Source organism: Passer domesticus, chromosome 8 (assembly GCF_036417665.1).
Source record: "Passer domesticus isolate bPasDom1 chromosome 8, bPasDom1.hap1, whole genome shotgun sequence".
Lineage (NCBI taxonomy): Eukaryota > Metazoa > Chordata > Aves > Passeriformes > Passeridae > Passer > Passer domesticus.
The window spans coordinates 29100575-29121973 of NC_087481.1; the positions used below are offsets into that span (position 1 = coordinate 29100575).

General features: G+C 41.6%; 1 protein-coding gene across 8 annotated transcripts in view; it reads left to right on the forward strand.

The window, feature by feature from the left end:
* Positions 1 to 21399, forward strand: part of RTKN2 (rhotekin 2) — a 171186-nt gene that overhangs the window by 120853 nt on the left and 28934 nt on the right. For 4 of the 8 annotated variants that reach the window (XM_064429958.1, XM_064429952.1, XM_064429960.1 and 1 more), the window contains exons 1-3: positions 14823 to 14902; positions 17770 to 17969; positions 19715 to 19773. In XM_064429958.1, coding sequence (XP_064286028.1) covers positions 14861 to 14902; positions 17770 to 17969; positions 19715 to 19773 — 301 coding nt within the window. In that variant the 5' untranslated portion in view covers positions 14823 to 14860. Of the gene's footprint in view, positions 1 to 5887; positions 6045 to 10723; positions 10830 to 14822; positions 14903 to 17769; positions 17970 to 19714; positions 19774 to 21399 lie in introns of those variants that run through there. The other 4 variants (XM_064429955.1, XM_064429956.1, XM_064429953.1 and 1 more) reach the window with 4 other exon arrangements.

The window sequence follows — 21399 nt, forward strand, 5'->3', positions numbered from 1 at the left end:
TGGTGAGCTTAGCATGATGGGATGCTACCTGAGGCTTCAGCCACATGTAGAAGAGGTGACACTACCTGCCCTCTCCAGCTGACAGTAATGACAGCCCTCATGGTCTTAAGGAACAGAAAATGTTGATGACTGAAGGAACCCATTGTTCTGCAGCCTAAGCTCTGTATGGTTTTGGCCAGTTAGATCTGAAATCTGAAATAATTTAGCCCCAGCAATTCTTCTTTCAAGATTTGTCAGGGTTTACTTGCACTCCAAGTATTTGGTTTGCTGGATTGGGATCCAGCTCCTCATGTGTTCAGTTTTCAATTCCTGATGCTGCCATTTGGATGTCCAGTTCAGACATTCTCTCAGCATTTGGGTAGGAACAGACTCCCTTTAATTTACCAGTAACTGTGCAATTTGTAGCAGAGAATGTGCATCAGCCATTATATGTCTGAGCTTTATGCTCTCTGATTTAAATCTGGAGTGGGTAGAATCTACCCCTATCACTTAGACAAAGCCCAAATTGACACAGCCCTAATGTAGGACTCTGAAATTCTGCCAGCTGCTGGGGAGGCATTATCCTGTTTATTTGTATACATCTCTCTCTTTCAAGATCTTTTTAAACACTTTGCAGTATAATTTCCAGAAGGATAAAAGTTACTTAAATGAAAACAGCATGTACCAACCTGTTTGGTGCCTGCAAGGAAGGTGGAATATTCATAGTATTCAGCCTTTTTTCAGGTAGTAGTCTGTAGCTGTTGTACAGAGTCCCATCTGACCTTAAAATAGGTTTAACCTTCCTTAAAGCTGATGATTCCACTTTACTGAAGGTAGATGGAAAAGGAATATTATAAAACTGGTTTTCTTTTCACGTGTTACTGTACTTGTTTATCTTATGATATTTTATTTTTTTTATTATAAATTAAGAACATAGGTGAGTCAGTTTTGTTTTCACTTGCCTTTCAGGCTCTCAGTGCTGACATGTTTATGGGAGTCTTTTTTATGTGGTGTAGAACTGGATTCACCATGATCACTTTGGCTACATTCAGCAGCCTCTGATTTCCTTGTTTGTGTACTGGTTTCCTTTGAAAAGGAGTGTCAGAAATTTTTATCTCTCCACACCCACACTCCCCTCATAGGTCTTCATTGCATGATCTAGCCAATAGACATGAATTTGCATGGAATTACTTCTGGGGAAGTTTGCCTGAACTATATATGGCTATATAAAAACACACAGCTGCACATCCGTTACCACTGCATACAGATGGGATTGGGAGTTTGGCTCTGGCTCAGTCCCCTCATTCTGTAGAGCTGTGCCCGAAATAGGTGTGCCTATTCAGCTCAGTTAATTTGTATGCTGGGAAGTGCTGTGTTTTTCTCAGTATTTGAGTGTTAACTACAGATGCACATAACTTGAGCAGCTGAAACTTACCTGCATTTAATACTTGCTATCTTCCTGTTTACTGAGAGGAAGTAAGCGAGTAGTAAAATCTAAGGAAAGACCTTAGAAACTTGAAAGAAATATTTGAGTGATTTATGTGGCAGTGGTGCCTTGTGAGGATTCATATTACCTTTGCATGCAGATACATTGAGGAATCATCAAAGACACAACAATGTTCATTTTGCTGCCACTGGCACTCATACCCATGCAGTAGGAAAGAAGCTTTCGGTGGTGCATTTTAGCATACTGATTGAATGGCACTGCTTGCAGGGAGAGTGAACAGGAAGGAGGAGACATGAATGTGTGTTGAGTTTGTGACTGTTGGCGCAGGTTGGGTGTTGCCTTCTCCTCCTTTTGAGGGGCACTCCAATCTGAATGTCAGTGTTCCATCTTTTGAAGTCATCATGAAGTCAAGTCTGTGTTATAAAGTGAGTTGTCACCACATCAAGAGAGGCACCATGCTGCAAGACTGCCCTTGCTCCTGCAGCAGCTTATCCTGCCTGGTTTGCAGTCAGCTTCCAGCCTTCCTTCAGGCTCTCCAAACTCATTGTTGTCCTGACAGGAAACCCCAGGCTGGAGCTGACTCTGGAAAGTTGTTGAGCTTTCCTCTTCTCTACCCATACTGTTGCATGCTCTTATGGGAAAATAGAGAATAAAGGGTTGTCTTATGGGTTGATTTGCACCATTTAGTCCATACATGGTGGGAGTTTTCAGGTGTGAAATGGCTGTGAGCATATCTTCCAAGAGACAGGAGAAGATGGGCTGTGGGGAGGAGTGTCAGCAGGGGATATGGCTGGAACTTCAGCCATTTTGATTTTTCTTCCAAAAGAGCGACTTCAATTAGTTAGGAGGATAAAGAAAACATAAGTATCACCTCTTGAGAGGAAAAGCTGGGGGATTTATCTTCCAGCCGAGTGACCCTTGACTGTGCTTATCTTGAAAGGAAAGAGGAACATACTACGTTTCCAGTGCCTCTTCTTCAGAGGTCAGAAGTCTAAGCTCTGAGTTGTAACATTCATGAGAATAAACTGGAGCCTTTTAACAAAGCCATTTCACTCCTGCTCCTCATGTGAGCAGCCACAGTGCAGCAGCACCTCTGTCTACAGCACTGGGACTGTCAGGACGAGGATTCCTTAGCTTTAAGATCAAAATACATTGCAGATGGTAATCTCTTATTAATTCAGGGGGAGTACTTTTTAACATGGCTAATAGTAAAGCCCAAGTAATGGAAGAGAAGAATCCAGAGCTCATCCTGTTTCAGTTTTAGTTTATTTGAAAATGTTGCTTGTTCCCATGTTCTGACCAGGTAATGCTATCGCATAATCTGAAATGGATTTGGGATCAACAGGAAGTGACAGCACAAGCAAAGAAGTTTCCACACAACATCTGGCCATACAAACAAATTAACAGCACAAAGCCCACAGTTCTTCCATCACTGGTCTTTCTGGAAATTAAAATATCAATATGAATATTGATAGGTTTTTGCAAAATCATGTGCCCCCTGAAGTTTCAATTAGCATAACAATTGCCAAGTGCTGGTTGGAATGAAGCATTGGAAAGACAGAACCTCAGAAGGTATTTATGGTCCTTTCAACTCAAATTCAATTTCATTTCAAATTACAATTCAATTTCAAATGTCCTTTGGGCATTTTCTGTATTCAGATAAGAATTTTTAAATAATGAAGAAAATACCATTCCATTTCCTATGTCGTATCCATACTAATATGACTTGGAATTATTTGATTTAATTTTCTTAAGTAAAATCTCAAATTCATGTCAGTTCCTATAGCCAGGGACTTCAATACCACTTAGAATTTGCCATGTTGCTTTATGTTTCTACTAGCATGGGGTGCTTGGTCTTTGCTGTCACATATCAACAATCTTAACATATGATTTTTAAGGACCACTACATTTGGGGCACTTTTCTACATATGGTAATGCAGTAACTCAGAAGGAGCACAAAGGAAGAGTATACTGAAAAATACCCAGACTGTGAAGCATACAGTACACAGCAGTTCTTTCAAAAGGAGGAAAACCAAACCAAAACAAGAGGGAGGGAAGAAAATGTCAGTTTGGGCAATAAAAGGTATTTTATTCTCTGTTTACTATTATACCGTGGTAATAAATTCAAACCAACAGGGAAACCTTAGCTTGGATTCAGAAGAATACTGACAAAACTTAGTAGAATGCTACAAACTTTTCTGTAGCTTGAGTGTAGTAATTTCTATTCCCTGAGAAAATTAGGCTCTGCAGCTTTTCACATTGATGCCATATATTAAATGATTCCATATATTCAATTCCTTTCTGCTCAGGGTACCTGCATCCCAAGTATCACATAGGGACACAGCAGACAGTTGTGTCTTTAATGTCATCTGAAAGTATATTGATTTTATTGGATGCTTAGGGACAATTCTATTCCTTCACACTCTTTCCTCTTTTTTCTGATATTCATGTCAGCAGTTCACTTTCACATTTGCGTTACATGTAAAGTCTGGGGGATCAGCTGATGCTGTCCTGGGAGAATGACTGAGTAGGCTGGAGGCTTCTGCTGGCTAGAACTCTGAATGGGGGGATGAATGAGCCTTTCAGAGTTACTGGAGAGGGGCTCACTTAAGCCAACAGGCTTCCTAGATGATAAAGAGTAGACACGATCTACAAGAAAGGGACAAACTTAAAAGAAAAGTACAGAGCACTCATTAGTTCCTACATGGTAGTGAGATGAAAGAGCCTGGTTTTCTCCAGTGTTTTAGCTTTGCTGGTAGCATGCAGTTTTCAGATTGCAGCCAAGCAATGCTCAAACTGGACAGGAAAAATGATAAAGCTGCCCAGCTGTTCTAGAGTCCTTCGCCTCTTCTGCAGCAGGTTGCATGTGGCAAGGACAGAAATCTGTTAGATGGGGTGAAATTCACCTGAGCATGAAAGCAAGGCAATTGTTTGTCTCTTGTTGCAGCCCTTCTCTAAATGGTGCTCACTGCAGAAGTGTTAGGCAGTGTCTTTCTGCAGAAACGGGCCTCTGTTTACATCTGGTATTTTGTGCTAAATGGCCTGTGTTAAAGCAATGTCTCATGTAGTGCAAACTGAGGTGAGTTTGTTGTCCTTCAAGGGACAACTTAATGTCTGGTGTTATAATGAATGCTACCCTGTGCAATTGCTAAATCTACTGTGTTCAGAGCAAGGTGCTGGACTGTCTTTAATCCCACTTTGAAGGCCCTGCCTGTGAGCATGCAAGAAGGTTTTGTCAAATGGTTTTATGCACAAAGGAGCTTCTTCTCAAAAGAAGGCTCTGAAGTCAATGACATGTTCTTATTCACAGGAGCTAAAAAGTGCAGTGAACTAAAGATATGTATGCAGGTAGCAAACAAATAAACAAGCTGTGCTCTAGAAAATGTAACAGATACGCATCCTTGGAAAATTTGAATAAATAAAAGGCACAGTCCTTGGGAAGTACTGTGCTCCTCCCACTGCCACATGTGCAGTGAATCATAGATATATTTACAACTTGAAAGATAGGTAAGAGTCAATATGTAAAAAGATTCCTGAAAACAGATGTTTTCACATCCACATCTATCTCTCAGGCAGCAGGTCTGGAAGGCTGTGTGACCAGACCCTTCTGGCTCCATCTGAGGCTGGGAACTGAAAGAACACGTGTTCGCCAAAGGAGAAAAATGTATTGGGCCATGGTGTTTTCTGTCTTTTCCTCAAATTTCTTGCCCCCAGATGGCTGCTAACTTTATATAATTTGCAGCCAAGGATCCTCCCACAAGGAGCAGGAACAGAACCCGAACTGATCTCATCCAAATGGGGCTTGGTTCCATCTCCAGACTGATTCATGCCTATGCTAAACTCAGGTGAGCCTTCCCAGCATGCAAAATTCCCATGCAGTTTCTCTCCAAGCCTTCAATGAAAGCTGCAGTGCTACCTGTGATTAGTGTCCCTTGCCTGTTCTCTTTTGAAACATTTTATCCCAAACTCAGGCTATTTGGTTAGATCAGTAAATTTAGTTTAGAAATGCCCGGAGGTGAAGCCATTAGTAACAAGAGAATTATTCATTCCTTACAAAAATCTGATGCCTCAGAGGCATAGCCTGAGAAGCTTGTTTGCCATGGATGACTTTCTAGCCATCTATTGAGATAACTGCCCTTAAAGCCCGCTTGGTAGCACTTGGTAAACCTGTGGGAGGATGGATCGTAGAAAAATAAGAGATAGTGCTGGAAGCAATCTCACCCCTGAGGAGGTGCAGCTGTACTAATTAGCAAAGATTAGGAACAGGCCTGCCCTTAATAGGCCACAGCTGTGTCCAATTAAGGCTTACCCTTAATAGGCCACAGCTATATCCAGTAAGGATGGGTGTTATAAAAGAGTGGGTTAGCTGGTCGAAAGGGGATTTGGGGGTTGTGCTGTGAGGGGGAAGGGGCAGATGGTTGTGTGAGGGACAGTGAGGGTGCGTGAGTATGTACCGTGAGGGGGGATGCCCCGTGAGGGGCGATGCCCCGTGAGGGGCAGCAAGGGTGAGGCAGTTGTGCCAAGGACAGGAAAGAGTCAGCTGGCCGTGCAGAAGAAAGTGAGGAGTCAGCATTGCCCATGAGAACTCACAGAGAAGGTGTGAAGGTTTTACAGTAAGGTAATGATGTAAACCATTATGGTGCCAAGCCTGCATGGAACTTATTACCTCTAAAATTGTCTAAGAAGTTCTCCACCAACCTAGCAATGTTGTGTCATAAGATAATTTGAAAGGAATGCCTAAAAACTTGCGTGACTAGGGTGGTAATGAGAAAAGCCTGTTCAGATTAGTAATGTGTGTACTGCCTGCATGAAAGCTGCCAGTGAAGTTCTGGGTGCTTCAGTGCCTGGTGGTGCCAAGTGGCTGTTTAAATCCATTCAGCAAGAGCGTGTTCTTGTCTGTGTAGCAGGCAGCTGTAGCAACAGACGTGTGAAGGACACAAAAGTGTGAGAGAGATGGACTTTTGGAGAGAGGCTTTAGGCAACGGGCAGATGAGGAGTAACAGCCCACTTGTATCTTTCAAAGCTCCCTCCTGGGCTGGTGTTTTAAAGATGGAAGTTAATACACTTCTGAAGGGGGCTGTATGACAGAGCAGGGGTATTTTTAAAAAAATAAAAATGTGTTGTGAGTGTCCACACTATGAAATAAATTAAGAAAAAATGGTCTTCGTGTTAGGTAGTGGCTTGCTTTTGCTGGTGTTTTCTCTCACAAAATATAATGCCTTATCTATGTAAGCAGGGTGACTTAGTGTTGCAGAGATTGTTTATGGACAGGGAAGACATTCCTGAACAGAGAAGGAATAAAAGAAAGCCAAGATTTTAATTTGTTGGTTAAAACAGCCTTAGCACACAAACACTGTTATCAAAAAAGTATCTAGGATTATCTTGAACAGGTGTCCCTCTGTATCATAGTTGGATAACTTCCTCTCTGGATCTGCATTTACTTCTTAAAGAACCTGTTTTAAAAAATGCAGTTGCTGTTTGTTGGTTTTTCTTTAAACATCCTGATTGCTTTTTGATGACACTGTACAAACACAGGGTTAGAATCAAATGCTAGAAATAGCTTCCTAGAACTCAAACTGATTTTTAGATAAGAAAGTAAACATGTGCGTGTGTGCAAGTCATGCATGCATCCAGGCAGAACTAGTTATTTTTATTCTTCTAGATGAAATTGTCTGTAAAAACATGAGGTGCTATTTATTGTTACCATAATTTTAATTTAAAATTCACTTCAGTGACATGAAGTGTTGTCTTAGCTCATTTAACAAGCTGTGAAATGGTTAGAAGGATGATAGAAATGTCTGACAAACCAACCTCAGGTAAAATGTAGTTACTCATATTTGCTACTCAACCCCCAATTTTTCATAATGATGAGTAAAAATGGGTCATCTTGTTAGTCAAAAAATATTAGCATTAGCAAGAAATGTTTCCATCTCACATTGAGGAGAACACATGCACAGCCCAGTTTCATCCCTTCCCCATGGTTTGGCTTTAAGGGGAACTGGAGCAGGAGAAAAAAATAATCTGGGCTGGTTTCCTTCAGTGCAGCTGTGGTAAGCTTGAAGAGAGGGTGTGCTACACATCAACTCAGCCATGGGGTGTCCACAGGGTCCTTTGCAGCAAACTTCTCCCCCTGCATCCCTCTACCCTATGAAAATGGTACCCTACTTCCTCCTACATGTGAATGAACAATTTTGATCCAACACCACAGTGATTCCACAAAAAAGCATGATTTGTATAAATTTGTAGTCTGGCTCTGGGCTTATTCCCCAGGAGCAGCCTTACAACCCTGGAGTCCTAGTACTGGCTGTGATGTGACAAATATTTTTTGTTGCATTATGGCTCTTTTGAGGTTTCAAGGAGTCAAGTTATTTCACAGTGGTATTGCACTCTGAGGGCAGAGAAAGAGACTGGGTTTAGAGAGAAGTTTGGTGGAGGCACAGCAACTAGGGGTGCTGAGAATAGAAAAACTGTCTGGCAGTTCTAAAAACTTAAATCTTTTTATCCCTTTGGATGTATTTCTTTAATCTAAGCACTTGAGTGGATGAACTGTTCAATATTTATTCAGTATCTATTTCTGTAAGAAACAGGACATAATTTGCAAGCCAGATTTTCCTTAAGGACCAGAGGCTTAAAACCTCTGATAGAAATTTCCAGCCAGAAATGGTTGCTGTGTTGCACACATCAATAACTGTATTGATAGTAATGTGACTTTTTTTTACTGTGCTATTTTCATGAAATAACCTTTACCTTAATACTTCTTGCTTTGACTCACTCTTTCTTGGCCTGATCTGTATGACAAATGCCAATTCAGCTGGAACCCAACTCAGGACAGAAAAATGCAGAAAAACTACAGCTTTGTGGCAAGGCAGGAAAAGCTAAGGAGCTGCAGATGGTCATAGCCCCAAGTGTGACTGGGAAAATTATTGAGACAAACCAATCTTGTACGAATGAGAAACATTTCTTGTGGCAAAATGAGAGTTTGCAGTGAAGTATAGATCCCTATCCATGCTCCTTTGAATATCCTCCCTGACACTGGATCAAAACTATCCAAATAGTATGTGAAATGCAAAGAAGTGAATTTCTACTGGGCTACTGTGCCTCAGTTATTGTGCCAGCTGTCACCTCGAGATGTGCAGTGGTAAGGGTGAGTCACTCCACTTCCTTAGCAATGCTGCACTGCAGGTGCCTGCACAGAGGGCAGCTAATGGTGCTTGGGCTCCAGAGCACATTGCTTTGCTGGTTTTCTCTCCCTAGATACCTATATCCCAGTACTTGGGAAAATCAGACTAAACTACAAACTTGCTTCAGATGGAGATTGTTTCCATGTATTGTGTTCTGCAGAGATAGCCTCTATTTTTCTCAAAAAATGCAGGCTGTCTGCAAATACTTAGCCCTGGATCTACCTTCAGAAAAAAAATTGCCAATCCCAAGAGCTAACTGGAGAATTGCTCCTTTTTCCTGGTTGACTGCCATCAGAAGTGGGTTTACATCTGTTCTCACAGCAATAGGTGGAAGTCCTTTGTCTATCAAAAGGAAGGTGATTTTCTGACACTATTTTCTCATATAGGAATTTATATTTTCGATATTGCCAGTTCACTTATTCTCCATTTCAGGTTCAAAGTGGTAATCCATTAAATGATCCAGTGACTTGTCACTTGTCACAAGATCAATTGGGAAAAATCCTAACAGGCTTAACCCTGAAACCAGAACATAGAGAGCCCAGTTAAATTCTCCCATGACACAAACTGGTGACTTCACCAGCACATTGCCTAGCAAACACTGAGGTGCAGGTGTCTCAAATGGATATTTTATACGCCAGATGCTACCTGCAGTAAATGCCCAAGAAATCAAACCAGGACTCTGTAACCAACAGAGGAATCCTGGTAAAAGGCATGGTAAGGAAGTGTAGCATCTCTAGGAAACCCTCCCTGTATGGAATGTTTCCATAATATGGAGCTGAAAGGACCTCTCTGGGTTTAAACAGCAGTGTTATTTTTGTGTGACCATTTCTCTGTGTGTATAAATGTCCCCTATTAGCAATGGATCCAAGCAACCAATTTCAATCACCTTTGATTTTGAAAGGAATTAAAGATAACCTCATTCTTTCAAGTTCTGTAAAGGTAGAAAGTGGAATAGAAAAGACAGACCACATAAATTTTGGAACTTAGGGAAAGGCTGCAAAACTTTTGCTTTATTAAACCCTGTGTGTTCCCATTGTCTTCTCAGCTGGAGAAAGGCTTCTAGTGAAGCTCTCAGTCACCTGTGAGGATCCTTGTCCAACACGATGCTTCTGATGGGCTTGATTCTGCACCTGTGTGGGAAGCACATGTGAATTGGCTTCAAAACCAATGTCCCTGGTCTCCTAAGCAGAAACAGAATACATGTGACTGTATACCTCAGTCACTCATCCACTGTCCTGGGTATGGGCAACTTTAGGACATAGAGGGTGATCAAACTGTCATTTAAAGTCATGAAATGTTTCCGTTTGATTGTCAGGGTTTTCATGTTTGATATCAGTAATTGTCTTCCAAATTCATGTGGGGATGGATTTTATGTAACTTACTGTTTCTGTTATAAAATGTATTTTGAGTGCATTTATCTCATATGGTGATTCAAAAAGGCTACATTAATTTAATCTGAAGGCATTTTTATACAGGATTGACATCAGGAATACTGGGAGGAGTCAGTTTCTGGTCTCTTATCTGGAATAAGGAAAAATAATTCCTTGTATGTTCTGAACCTTCTACAGTTTCTTTTAGAAATTCTACAGGAACAGGCAATGATCAACAAAATAGTTCATTGAAGCACCTTGGTATCAATGGTTAGTTGATGGCATCATACAGAGATGTGATCCTGGTGCCATTGGGAGCACTATAGCAGTTGAAGGAGAATATAAAAAAAAAAAAACTTGAGCAGAAGATGGACAAGCTGTCAGGGTAAAATTAATCTGAGAAGACCTCAAATAGTAAGAGTTTATTCTAAGCTGTTCTGGTCTCTCTGCCTAATTATCCCACTAAGATAAGGGTGATACATCCTAGCTGACTTAGGCACCTGCCTATTATAGGGTGACATCTTCAATGACTGGCTCCATGACTACCTTAGAGAAGGAACCTATTTCACACTGCTCAGTTAGCTAAGATGGAGCCTATAAAGTTTTCTCTTAGCATAACTTTCATCATTACAGGGTTAAAGCTTTAGCTCACTGTCAGACAGATGATTAATTCTCACCTTATCCAATCAAAACTGAACCTGAAGTGCATTACAATAAGGTAGTTACCCATATTTAATTTTTTGTAGGACTACATGTTGCCTTTCTGCTCAGCTAAGAGATGGAAAGCCTTTCAACTGACCTCAGCAGGCTGAAATGAAGAAATGAGTTACTGAGGCTCCAGTAAGTGGTCAGGTAAACACCCTAAATTCCAGTCTCTGCCCATTTCACCAATCTATAGTGGTCACATACCATGGCAATCAAAGCCAGTGGCAATCAATGGGAACAGTTTGCTTTTCAGTGTAAAATTAAATAAGTAGTCAGTTATAAAAAGCCTTTGCAAGTTCTTTCCCACGTGTCCAGTACAAATCTTCATAGATTTCCATTTAGGATAAATCTGAAGAGGAATTGAGTGCATTTCTAGTGGCACACTGACGATATTCAAGGAGTAGGTGTAGCAAGCTGTGGGAACTAAGAAATTAAGAAAAATACTGCAGTGCTGTCAAGAGTAGGTGTAGACATTTTGTACCTGCTAAACCAAAATGATGGGCCTAACATTTAAAATAATATGCTGATCTAACACTTGAGCAGAACAGTGATTTAGATAGACAATGATCTTTTCTCTGCTATCCAGTTCCCCTAATATTTGAAGGAAGCCAAATGCTTTGCAATGCAAATCAAATGCCAAATAAAAGGATGGTGTGATTCATCTGAGAAAAATGTTTCACTTAAGAAACCCCAGAAGGCAGGATATAGATCCCCTGTTTAATTCACCCTACCCCCTTCTGACTTACCTGCACTAGCAGCAGTGACTGTGCAGGATTTTCCTTGTTTTGTAGGTTGTGCCTTTGGGTTTTTCTGCCATTCACTGGAGGTTTGTCTGGAGAAAAAACATGGTTACAATGCTTCCCTTTTTTTGTTGCTGTCTGCTGCATTTACTCTTCAGTTAGGGAGCAAGCAGAATAGTTAGTTACTAGTTAAATTTCAAATCTCTGGGTAATCTAAATGGCATAAAGCTTTCTTCATTTCAAGTTAGTTTGTGCGCTGTAACAGCAGAAGAGCTTTGTTGGAGCTAGACATGAAGTGTGGAAAGAACATCTCGCCTCACTCTGAACCTGTAGGAATGCCTTTTAAACTCTCAGTCTCACGTTCCTTTAAGAGCTAATACTAGAAGTGTGGTAGAATTCAGTAGATCTGTCAGATGCTTAATTAAAAAAATAAAACAATTTTTAAATTTTTTAATTAAGCATCTGACAGATCTACTGAATTATGAAGCCTGATTTTATAATAATAAAACCTAACATCTCTAGAAAGTGAATGCAACAGAGGACTGAAGCAGGTGCAAGAATGTGAGAAGCCAGACTTGGCAGAAACATGTTCCTAATGTACTGGAAAATTGGACATTTGAAGCAGCTGAAGAGCAGGTATGCACTGAGCTTGACAAGATACTATTCATGTTGCTTAGGGCTGAGTCATACACATTTAACTGCCACTGATTTCTTAAGAGCTCCAATTCAAGTCAGTGTCTGCAGGAGCATGTAAGGGCTGCAGGCACGGGCTCTATGCTACTAGCAGTCACATTTTGGGACTTTATTAAGACTCAGATTTGCTGAACAGACTGTACTGCAAAACCATGCTAATTAGCATCTAAAATTCTTGGACAACTGCCACAGATTCCTGGAAGCTGTCTACACCACCAGCAAAATTGTTTTAGAGATGCTGATTGCCTGAAATAATTTGGGGCATAACTTGTTCTTTTGCAGTGATTTTTATTGTATCCATGTAGTCATCCTGGCTTTTGACAACCCCTGTTGGTGTGTACCTGAGAGCTGTTCTCAGGGGTCTTGTAGGCAGTGCTTCTCCAAAGGTTGAACCAGTGGGTTTGTTCTAGAGTCTAATCTGAACTGCTTGGGATGATGATGGATAGGAAATGTTTCAGTGTGTCTTTTTCACAGGTTGTATCAATTTTCTGTGGTAGGGCACTCTTTGGTGAGTTGGTGAAGGGATGTTAGCAAGGCAGAGTCACAGTAATTAATTTCTTATTTATCTCTGCAGTAAGGTTATAATTTCCATCTGCTCCCACAGTTTACATCAACCTCATCAAAGAGTTTCAGCCATTCAGTCAAGGCTGTAGCCTCACTCAACTTGGGCAAGCACTGATTCAATGATAATATGGTACAGTCAACATGAGACTTTCACCTGTTTGGTTCAATTCCACTCCCTAAGATGTTACTGTTTCTAGTTTACTTCTGTAGCCTAGAAAATGACCTGTAGATTTTTGAGGCCCAAATCCCATCCCTGAGTGATTCAGGAGAGGCCAGACCCCACTTTAAGAGATAAACCATACTGTAAAGCAAAAGGGCACTCTGATCTGTCATCTCATGTTCTCCCCTCATTTGGTGGATTGTGTTTGCTGTATCCAAAATCCTGAACTCTGCAGCAGAGACAGGAGCCCAAGGCTTATCCTGGGTGCATGAAGCACTGGGATTAGGTGGAGACTTCCCTTTAAACCTTCCTCAAGCTCACTCTTAGATATATTGGCTGTCCATACGCAGCTAAGTATCGTACCTTGATTAAGCAAAAGCCTTTTGGCTCCCTCATGGGATTTCTCCAGTGAACAAACTGGACAAAGTCTTTCTGAGAAAGTCACAGTACCTAAAGAACAGGAGGGAGTATCCAAACAACAGCAAAAAAGATGGCATCCATAAATATATAACCTGGGGTAGTGTTACAAAGCAGAGTGATGCAGACTCCCCAGGCAGGTGCAAGAGGGAGCCCTGTATTGCAAAAACCAGGCCTTTTAAAGCAGTTAGGCCTTTATCAGTTACATTCCAATTAAGCACAACAAATGTAATTCAACCAACCACCATAAACCACAATATGAACACGTAATGGTTGTATAATTTGTTTTTCTACCTCTGCTTCAGCTGAGTCACCTTCCCATAGTCCTTTTCTGCTCAGCTGAAGTAACAGGTCTGAGCCATGGTTTTACAAGGGTAACAAGGCCCTTCTTTTCTAAGGTTTTACCTATATGCAACAAGGGTAGGGCTTCCCACTTGTGGCATATGCCCTGTCAGTGGTATGCAGAGGATTTCAGGATGGCATGAAGGTATTTAGTGAATATCTGAATGTCCTAAGAAACATTGCCCAAGATGGAGACAGGAACTCCAGAACTGCTGCCTCTGCCATCTGTGCCTCCAGATGAGACGAGCGCTCTGGAGGGAAGCAGAGCTCCCTGTCCTCTGCCTTGCATCAAGGAATTCATAGTTTTGGTCCAGAAGTTCATGATTTTCCTTCAAGGCTAGCCCGCTGTGTTTGTGCCCCAGTTGTAAATGTCAGGGGTCCAGCTGAACTGCTGAGCACCTATGCGAAATCCTGATGAAGCAATGATGCTTTAAAAATTTTCCCTTCTAACTGCATTTTCTTATATTTTAAATAAGCATATGTTAGCCTGGAGACTTCTGTCTTCTGTAGAAAGCTGTTAGCAACACTGTATATCTCACTCATTCCAACACATTTTGCTTCCCACAAATGTTGACAACCCTGTGCAAAGCAATGAGGATCTGTGCTTCTGACCATCACCTGTCAAGGAGGAATTCAGAGAGGAAAGCCAAGAAATCAGGGATGAGGAATGGGTGGGAGACACTATTTGGCTCATTTGTTTCATCTGCCGAAGACAAACAGAGCTGCAAAACTGGCAGCAGAAGAGAGAGAGAGATGACTCCCATTCCTCTCCAGTCAATCTAGTGAATAATTAATGCACTTTTACTCAGTATATAACAGTATACTTTTAACAGTATTGCTACTAGTGCAGCTATTGAAGTACCATCGTATTAAAGATGCATAATTAGATTAACTTCAGGAGCCCAAGAACACGGTTAACATTCAAGGCACGCTTTGGAGCAGCACTGGTTGCTGCCGTGAGCCGCTCCCGGTAAGAGCACTCATCAGCAAGGGGCGCACCGGCCTGTTTCGGGAAAGTAAACGGGGAAGAAAGAAGCCAAGGCAGGTTCTGCCCTGGCCTCTATTACTGGCGCTCGCTGTTGTGGCCATGCATGAGGGGGTAGCGCTGCCCTCAGCGGCCTGAGGCGGGCCTGCAGCTCTCGGCGCGGAGCCGGCGGCCGCGGTGCCGGGGGCGCTGCCGGGGCGGGGCGGCCGCGGCCGTTGAGGGGCGGGAGGTTTGAACGGCGGCGCCGCCGAGCAGCAGCAGCAGGAGGAGGAGGAGGATGAGGCGGCAGCAGCCCGGCGGGCCGGGCGCCGCGGGGCCGGTGAGTGCCGGGGCCGGCAGGGCAGGGCAGACCCGGCCCGGGGGCGGCAGCCGCGCTGTCTCCGAGCTCGGGTGGCGGCGGTGCAGCCGCGCTCCTGCGGGAGCTCGCCGGGGGACGCGGCGGCCGCCCCGGCAGAGCTGCTGCGCTGGGCCGGGCCCACCGGGACCCCCGCTCACGGTCCCTTTCGCAGCCTCTCGGAGCTGCTCTCTTGCACTTCTTTAATCTTTCAGCACCCTTGCACCTCTTTAGTCTTGCTTGGTTTTCCGACTCGTGAGGGTTTTCTTACACCTCGAGTTGGTTCAGAACCCAAATAAGTTGAGCTCGGGAGTGTTTGTGAAACTCTGGCTGTCAATTGTAGCAAATGCTCTTTCTGTTTCTAACTGTAAAATGTCCAAGCTGGTGTCTTGACTTCATAGCCCCTGTTTTAGAAGAGTTTGAGGCATTCAATCAAGGCTGTAGCTTGATTACTGGCTATTTGCTTACTTTAAAAAGACAACCTATACTTACGGGGTTTAGAGTTTTGGGATTTGGAGTTTTAGTGTTTAGGTGTAAACCACTGTGGCAGTAAATCAGAAGTGTACATTGGAATAAGATTCTGAACCTGTGATGAAGTTACCAATTAAATGAAGTAAAATTTCTGCCTGTCCTACCTTCAGCATAAGGTATAATGTATAAGGTATAATGTATAATTTTTTTTCAGCTGTTATTTTTGTTTGTTTTGTGACTGCATTACTTTTATAATACTAGAAATTTCTTATACAAAGTAGACTTAGGTGAGGAATACCAAGACACTTTTTAGAAGCATTGCTTAGGTAGCTCCTGCGTTTGGGGCTGAAAATCCCAGCAGCTGTTAACAGTCTCATCTGGATGGTGCTGCCGTTGGGGGGGGAAGGATGGACCTCACGAGGGAAACGGTGTCTTAGTGGACAGCATATGGCAACACAGTGCTGTGCCATTCCCCCCAGTCCAGATGGTGTGCCTGTAGTTTTAGACAGAATGGAGGGGGGGGAAATGACCAATCTCTTTTGGTAGGCACAAAGACCTTTATATGTTCCCAAATCAGGCTGCTAAATCCTTCCTTCAGATGAGATTTATATAGTGTGGTTATTTAAGCTATGGCCCAACAGCCGTCTACAGCTAGTCCAGAATATTTTATGTGAACCTGGCTGAGATGTAGTGTGGACTGAATGCTCTGTGCAGTTGTTAAAAGCCAGTATGGATACATGCAGATGCCCCAAATAGGGGTGTTCATTTCCTCACTGTAGGTCTGTAACAGGTGATAGATGTGGAGAGGAGCCAGGGCAGTGCAGAGGCCCACGGTCTTGGGAATTATTAGAGGGAAGTAGGATGTCATTCTTTGGAGCTTTGTAGCAGCTGATTTATTAGTTTAGGTTCAGAGAATAAATAATTATTTGTTAGGGAGAGGTGTGGGGCTTGCTTAGGTTTTCATAGCCATGTAAAATTTGACTCAGAAGAAAAGAAGATGGATGAAAGCTATTTACTGCTCTCCTTTTTTTTTTTTTTTTTTTTTCCATTTTCTTTTATGGGATGAATCCTAAGAAAAAGTGTGAATAAAGATGTAGGTGCTGAGAATGCAAAGGTGTTGTTGCACTCCCTTATCCCCTTCTGACTATGATTGAAACTTTAAAAAACAAACCTGTGAGGGTTAAAAATGGGATAGTCCATGGTGCCATATGGGGTCCCAGGCTTTCATATATCACTGTAGAGAATACCAGCAGAACTTCTATGGAAAATATCTCTGATGTGAGCTTTGGGAGCTATTTACCACCAAACAACCATGAACTTGTTAATTCCAGAGGTAGCAGAGGCACTCTTGTTTAGTAATGAGAAAACGTCACTCTTCACTGGCCTGCAAAGTATTTGCAATGCAACCCTGCAATACCATGACAACATTCTGTTATTCACTCTGTTCTTCACGTGTCAGAAATACTCAGTTTGGCCAGGGACAGCCACAGAACGAGGTAATGTGCATCAGCCATCAGTGGCATCTAGCGGGCCTTTGGGAGACAGCAGTCTGTGGTCCTTCACCTTCATTATTTCCTGGCCTGGTGTGGATTGACCTCTTTGGAGTCGCAAGTGAGGAATAATGCACATTTATGAATGTTTCCTGAGAAACAGGCAGGAAAAAGTTGACTTCTCAGCAGTTTTTATAAAACCTTAGAAACCCTCACTCCTTCAAAACACAGTGATGGTGAATTCCAGTGACTTGCCAGCCATGTTTAGTTTATTTCACTGTTTGAATGAAAAGTATGCCTGTATAGTCTTGCAGCCACCACAGCTGTTTGATTTTTCAGTTCATGGCCTGATTGCAGTTGAGTCTCCTTTTTTTTTTGCTTCTGCTGTTACCTGAATTTCTTATCAGCCATAAGTGAAAAAACCAGATTTTCTTCACTTTTTTAAAGACAGCTGAAGAGGTGATGAGATTGAGTTTCTGATTTAAAATATTTCAGACATTTTCTTCAGTTTAAAGTTTATTTTAGTAGGGATCGCTGTTAGAAGTGGGTTGTTAATTTATAAGCTTTGTTCAGTTAGCCCTCTCTAGGGCCATATGTTATTATTCTATGAATGACACATGGAGGCACATAAATTTTTAGTAACTTTCAGATGGTGCAGTGAGTTAATCTTGGTTTAGAATTTACATGTATAATGGATATAGTAAATCTGTTTTGTCCCATGTTTTACTCATTTGTTCCTAAAGAGAGCTACCATTCTGCATTCAGTAATGTTGCAATAGCTGTGCATAATTAAAATCTAGAGTTCTCTATCCCATCTGCAGAGGACGTAAAAAATTGAGAATACTCTTAGTTAGTTTTTTGTTTAATCCTTTGGGGTTTTTGCGTATCTAGGAATGCGACATCCAAGAGAAGATCAACTTTGAGGTCCGCATGCGGGAGGGGATCTGCAGGCTGCTGGCAGTGAGCTCGCAGAAGGAGCAGCTCCTGCGCGCTGTGAAGAGCCTGATGGTTTGCAACGCTCGCATCCGCGCCTACAGGGCCCAGCTGCAGGGCCCGAAGGGGGAGCCCGGCCCGGGCAGGGCTGCAGAGCCGTGAGTACAGCTCAAATTCAGGGGCAGCAGGGTGAAGCAGCCATTTACTTACATGAATTGTTAGCAGTCTGTCTAGGAATGTGCATTTAAATCCTTCCTTATCTCCTAAACGTAAATTACTGCTGCCTTAAAGCATTACTTTATAAAAGAATTCCATTATCTTCTTTTTGCTTTAGAAAATCAAATACAAGTCATATTTTCCTGGGTAGATTTTATTTTTGACATTAATTTAGTATCAAGTAACACAACGGACATATTTTCTTGATTACCCTTAGCGTACAAAAAGGTACCTAGCCAAGTCTGATGGGACAAAACAAAGCTATCCAAGACAGAATACAGCAATTTGTATTTTTCATTCTTTCTATTGTTACCAAGGGTCCTTTAATAATGGCCCCATCGTGGTTAATTGGTACCCTCTGCTGGCCACTTGTGCTAACTACAGCGAAGTGATACATGTAACACTCAATGGGAAGTACCTGAAAATATTCTCACATTGTAACTCTCGAAGGAGCTAAAGTATGTGTGTTTTATTTGCATACTGTTACAAAGTTTTCGTCTAAATGGAATTTTTCGGGCTGCAACGTTGAGAAGCGTGGTGCAGAGACACTGTTGCTCTCAAGTTAGTAATTTATTGAAATATTATGTTGCAGTTTAGTGTGTAAAGTCTTTGAGTACATGCTTGGCTCCAGTTACTTGTATCTGTAGGAGCAGTTCTGCTACTTTTTGGTTTCAGAAATGTTCCCCTATAGGAGAAATGTGTTGGAGGAAAGAGCAGCGTTTTCTGTCCACTATTCTGCAGCTGATTTGGAAAGCTAGCATATAATGTGTTGTATTCTCTAATTATTGCATTTGTATTGCTTTTTCCTAACAAAATAAGGAATTTTGTAGTGATTCATCTTTTATTTATGTTTTTAGTGATAGAATAATATATGTGCTGCTTTACTCAACTCCTTGTCTTTGATGTCAGTGAGCACAGAATGGTGATGGCACATGTCCAGAACAGGGCAGGGATATTTGGAGATGTATCTGAACAGTTGTATTGTGTGACTTGTGACTGCCATGCATTGCTTGCATTTCTGTCTTCAGGGGTACTTGAGATATCTGTGGAGGTCATTGGAAGAGATGTATGCTACAGAGTTATTTCTCTATCATTTAAATTGTATCTTTGGTAGTTGGTAGTCCTGTTTGGAGATCTTTTATTTTGATATTTGCTTCAGACTGGAATTTATTTAAGGCTTAATTGTGGCAGAGAGAAAATTCTAGTGTTTTCTAGGGTCTATCATCTGTGAGTTCTAGAGATATTCTAACTGTCTCTGGAAGTCATTATACTGGTAGTAGCTAAAAATTTTAATTTATTAATAGAGGAGGAGGCAATTCTTTAAACAGTAATAGAACCAATTAAGTAAGTTGCATCTTCATTGACGTGTACTGAAGGGAAAAACTGATAATGTATTTGATCCTCTTGCAGCTGGAAAAGACAAGGATGATGAATCTACTTGGCTTTTAAAACTCTGATTACCTATGCTTTGGAGTAAAGTCTTCTAGGGAATTTTAAAAAAAGGTGGTGCACCTTCCTTCCAGATTATGCTTAAGAAATTAATGACTCATATCTTAAACCAGAGGTACCAAAATTAACTTGAAAGAAAAACACTGGAAATGAGCACTAATATGAAAATCAAAGGGTTGAGTTTTAGATATCTAAATGCACAGATGTCAAATACCTTTTTTCTTTTCTTTTTTTGGAGGTCTTCAGAAAATGGAACAAAAGACCGGATGGCATGCAGAGCAAAAGTTGCTATATCAGGTAACAGGCTGGGTAGTCAATTATTGAAGCTAATTAGATGGACAGTGTTTTGTAATACAAACTATACAGAAAAGATTGTATTTTTAAAGTGTGTATGTGGTTCAGGGGCATCAGTTCTCTCATGCTGCAAGGGGACTTGTGCTTAAGTTACACATGGGCCTTTGAAGATCCTACCCTCTATTTCCATTTCCTCACAGGGCTTTCCAGAGAGGGAAATACTTCTTTTCTGTTTGCCACTAAACACTGAATGCATTTCAAAGCTAAATAAGTGTGAGTGAGCTGAAAACTTTTTTTCTCCCCACAACAGCAGACTTTGAAGTGATAGTATAGGGCATGTCTAACAAACTGAGAGCAGAATTATAACTAGTATGCAAGTGTTATTTAGGCAATGCAGATTACATTCCTACAGCAAAGGTGTAGTGGTATGGCTTCAATGCAAGCTAGTAAAAACCTTTAACATTTAACAGCCAGTCTTAATGGCCTGTTTTCTAGCCTGTTCTCAAACTTCAGCACTGTGGATTTATTGTTTTGTTTGCCTGTGACAGTAGTGGATGTTACTACATTCAGCAGTCCTGTGGCTCTTCTGCCAGCTTTGCTAACAGATCTGTTTGTGCTCCCTAACCTGCTTCATCAAGAATAAAATAGTGTAGAACAGCTCACTTCTGGAGCTGTTTGAGTTAATTCTGCGTATTTTGATATATATTTAAGCAAGGTAACTTCTGGGAGAAGAAGAGTGATGAGCACATGGTTCAATGATGTTTTTTGCCAGCACAGCTGTTGGCAGAATGTGTATCTGTCTTTCCTCCTTATGGTAGTTGGGTGAAAGCATCTGTTTGCCTGTCTGTGCTGCGGTTGCACCTTTCTTCAAATTTGGAGAGCTATCTGCAGTGAAGACCTTAGGGTCATACAATACACTTCTGCTATCTTTAGGAAATCAGAATTTTTTAAGAACTCTGTTTTTAGTATGAAAAACTTGCTCAGGATACGAAAGATGCAGTTCCTTTCTTTTAATGGAATAAGCAGGTGAAATACACCACTTTGTATTTGCTGCTGTCTGTTAATGATTCTGCACTGTTGCCAACACAGTGGCTCTCAAAACTGGAGGTTGTGTCCTCAGAAGTGTGGCAGAGATCAAGGTGAAGAGGAGGAAGAAGCAGCTGCCTCTCTGTGCAGTCCAGCCTGGGAGTGCTGGCTGCTGCCATGCCTCACCCCTCTTCACACACTGTGTCAGGAAGCCTGGCCAGGTCCAGTTTACAGCTGAAAAGCTTCCATGTTGTTCTTGGCCTCTGCTGATTTATTCTTTCTATAAGACACCTCCTCATTTTCTACCCTCAGTAATCCATCCACTTATAAATTTATTAGCATGACGTATAGTTAGTACATGCCAGATGATGATTACCAAAAAAGTAGGGCAATCGTGATCAACTGCAAAAGTTTGGGAAGAACTATGCAGGACTACTGAGGAATATGCTCCTACAGAAAGCAGCTATGTCAGATACTGTGTGGGAAGTGTATTCCTTAGTCCACAGTTTTTCACACTTCTTTCATTTTTACTTATCCCCCATATTTTTGAATAAATTATGTAATTTGTGTTATTGTACCAATCGATTTTTTTTGTCAGAAGAC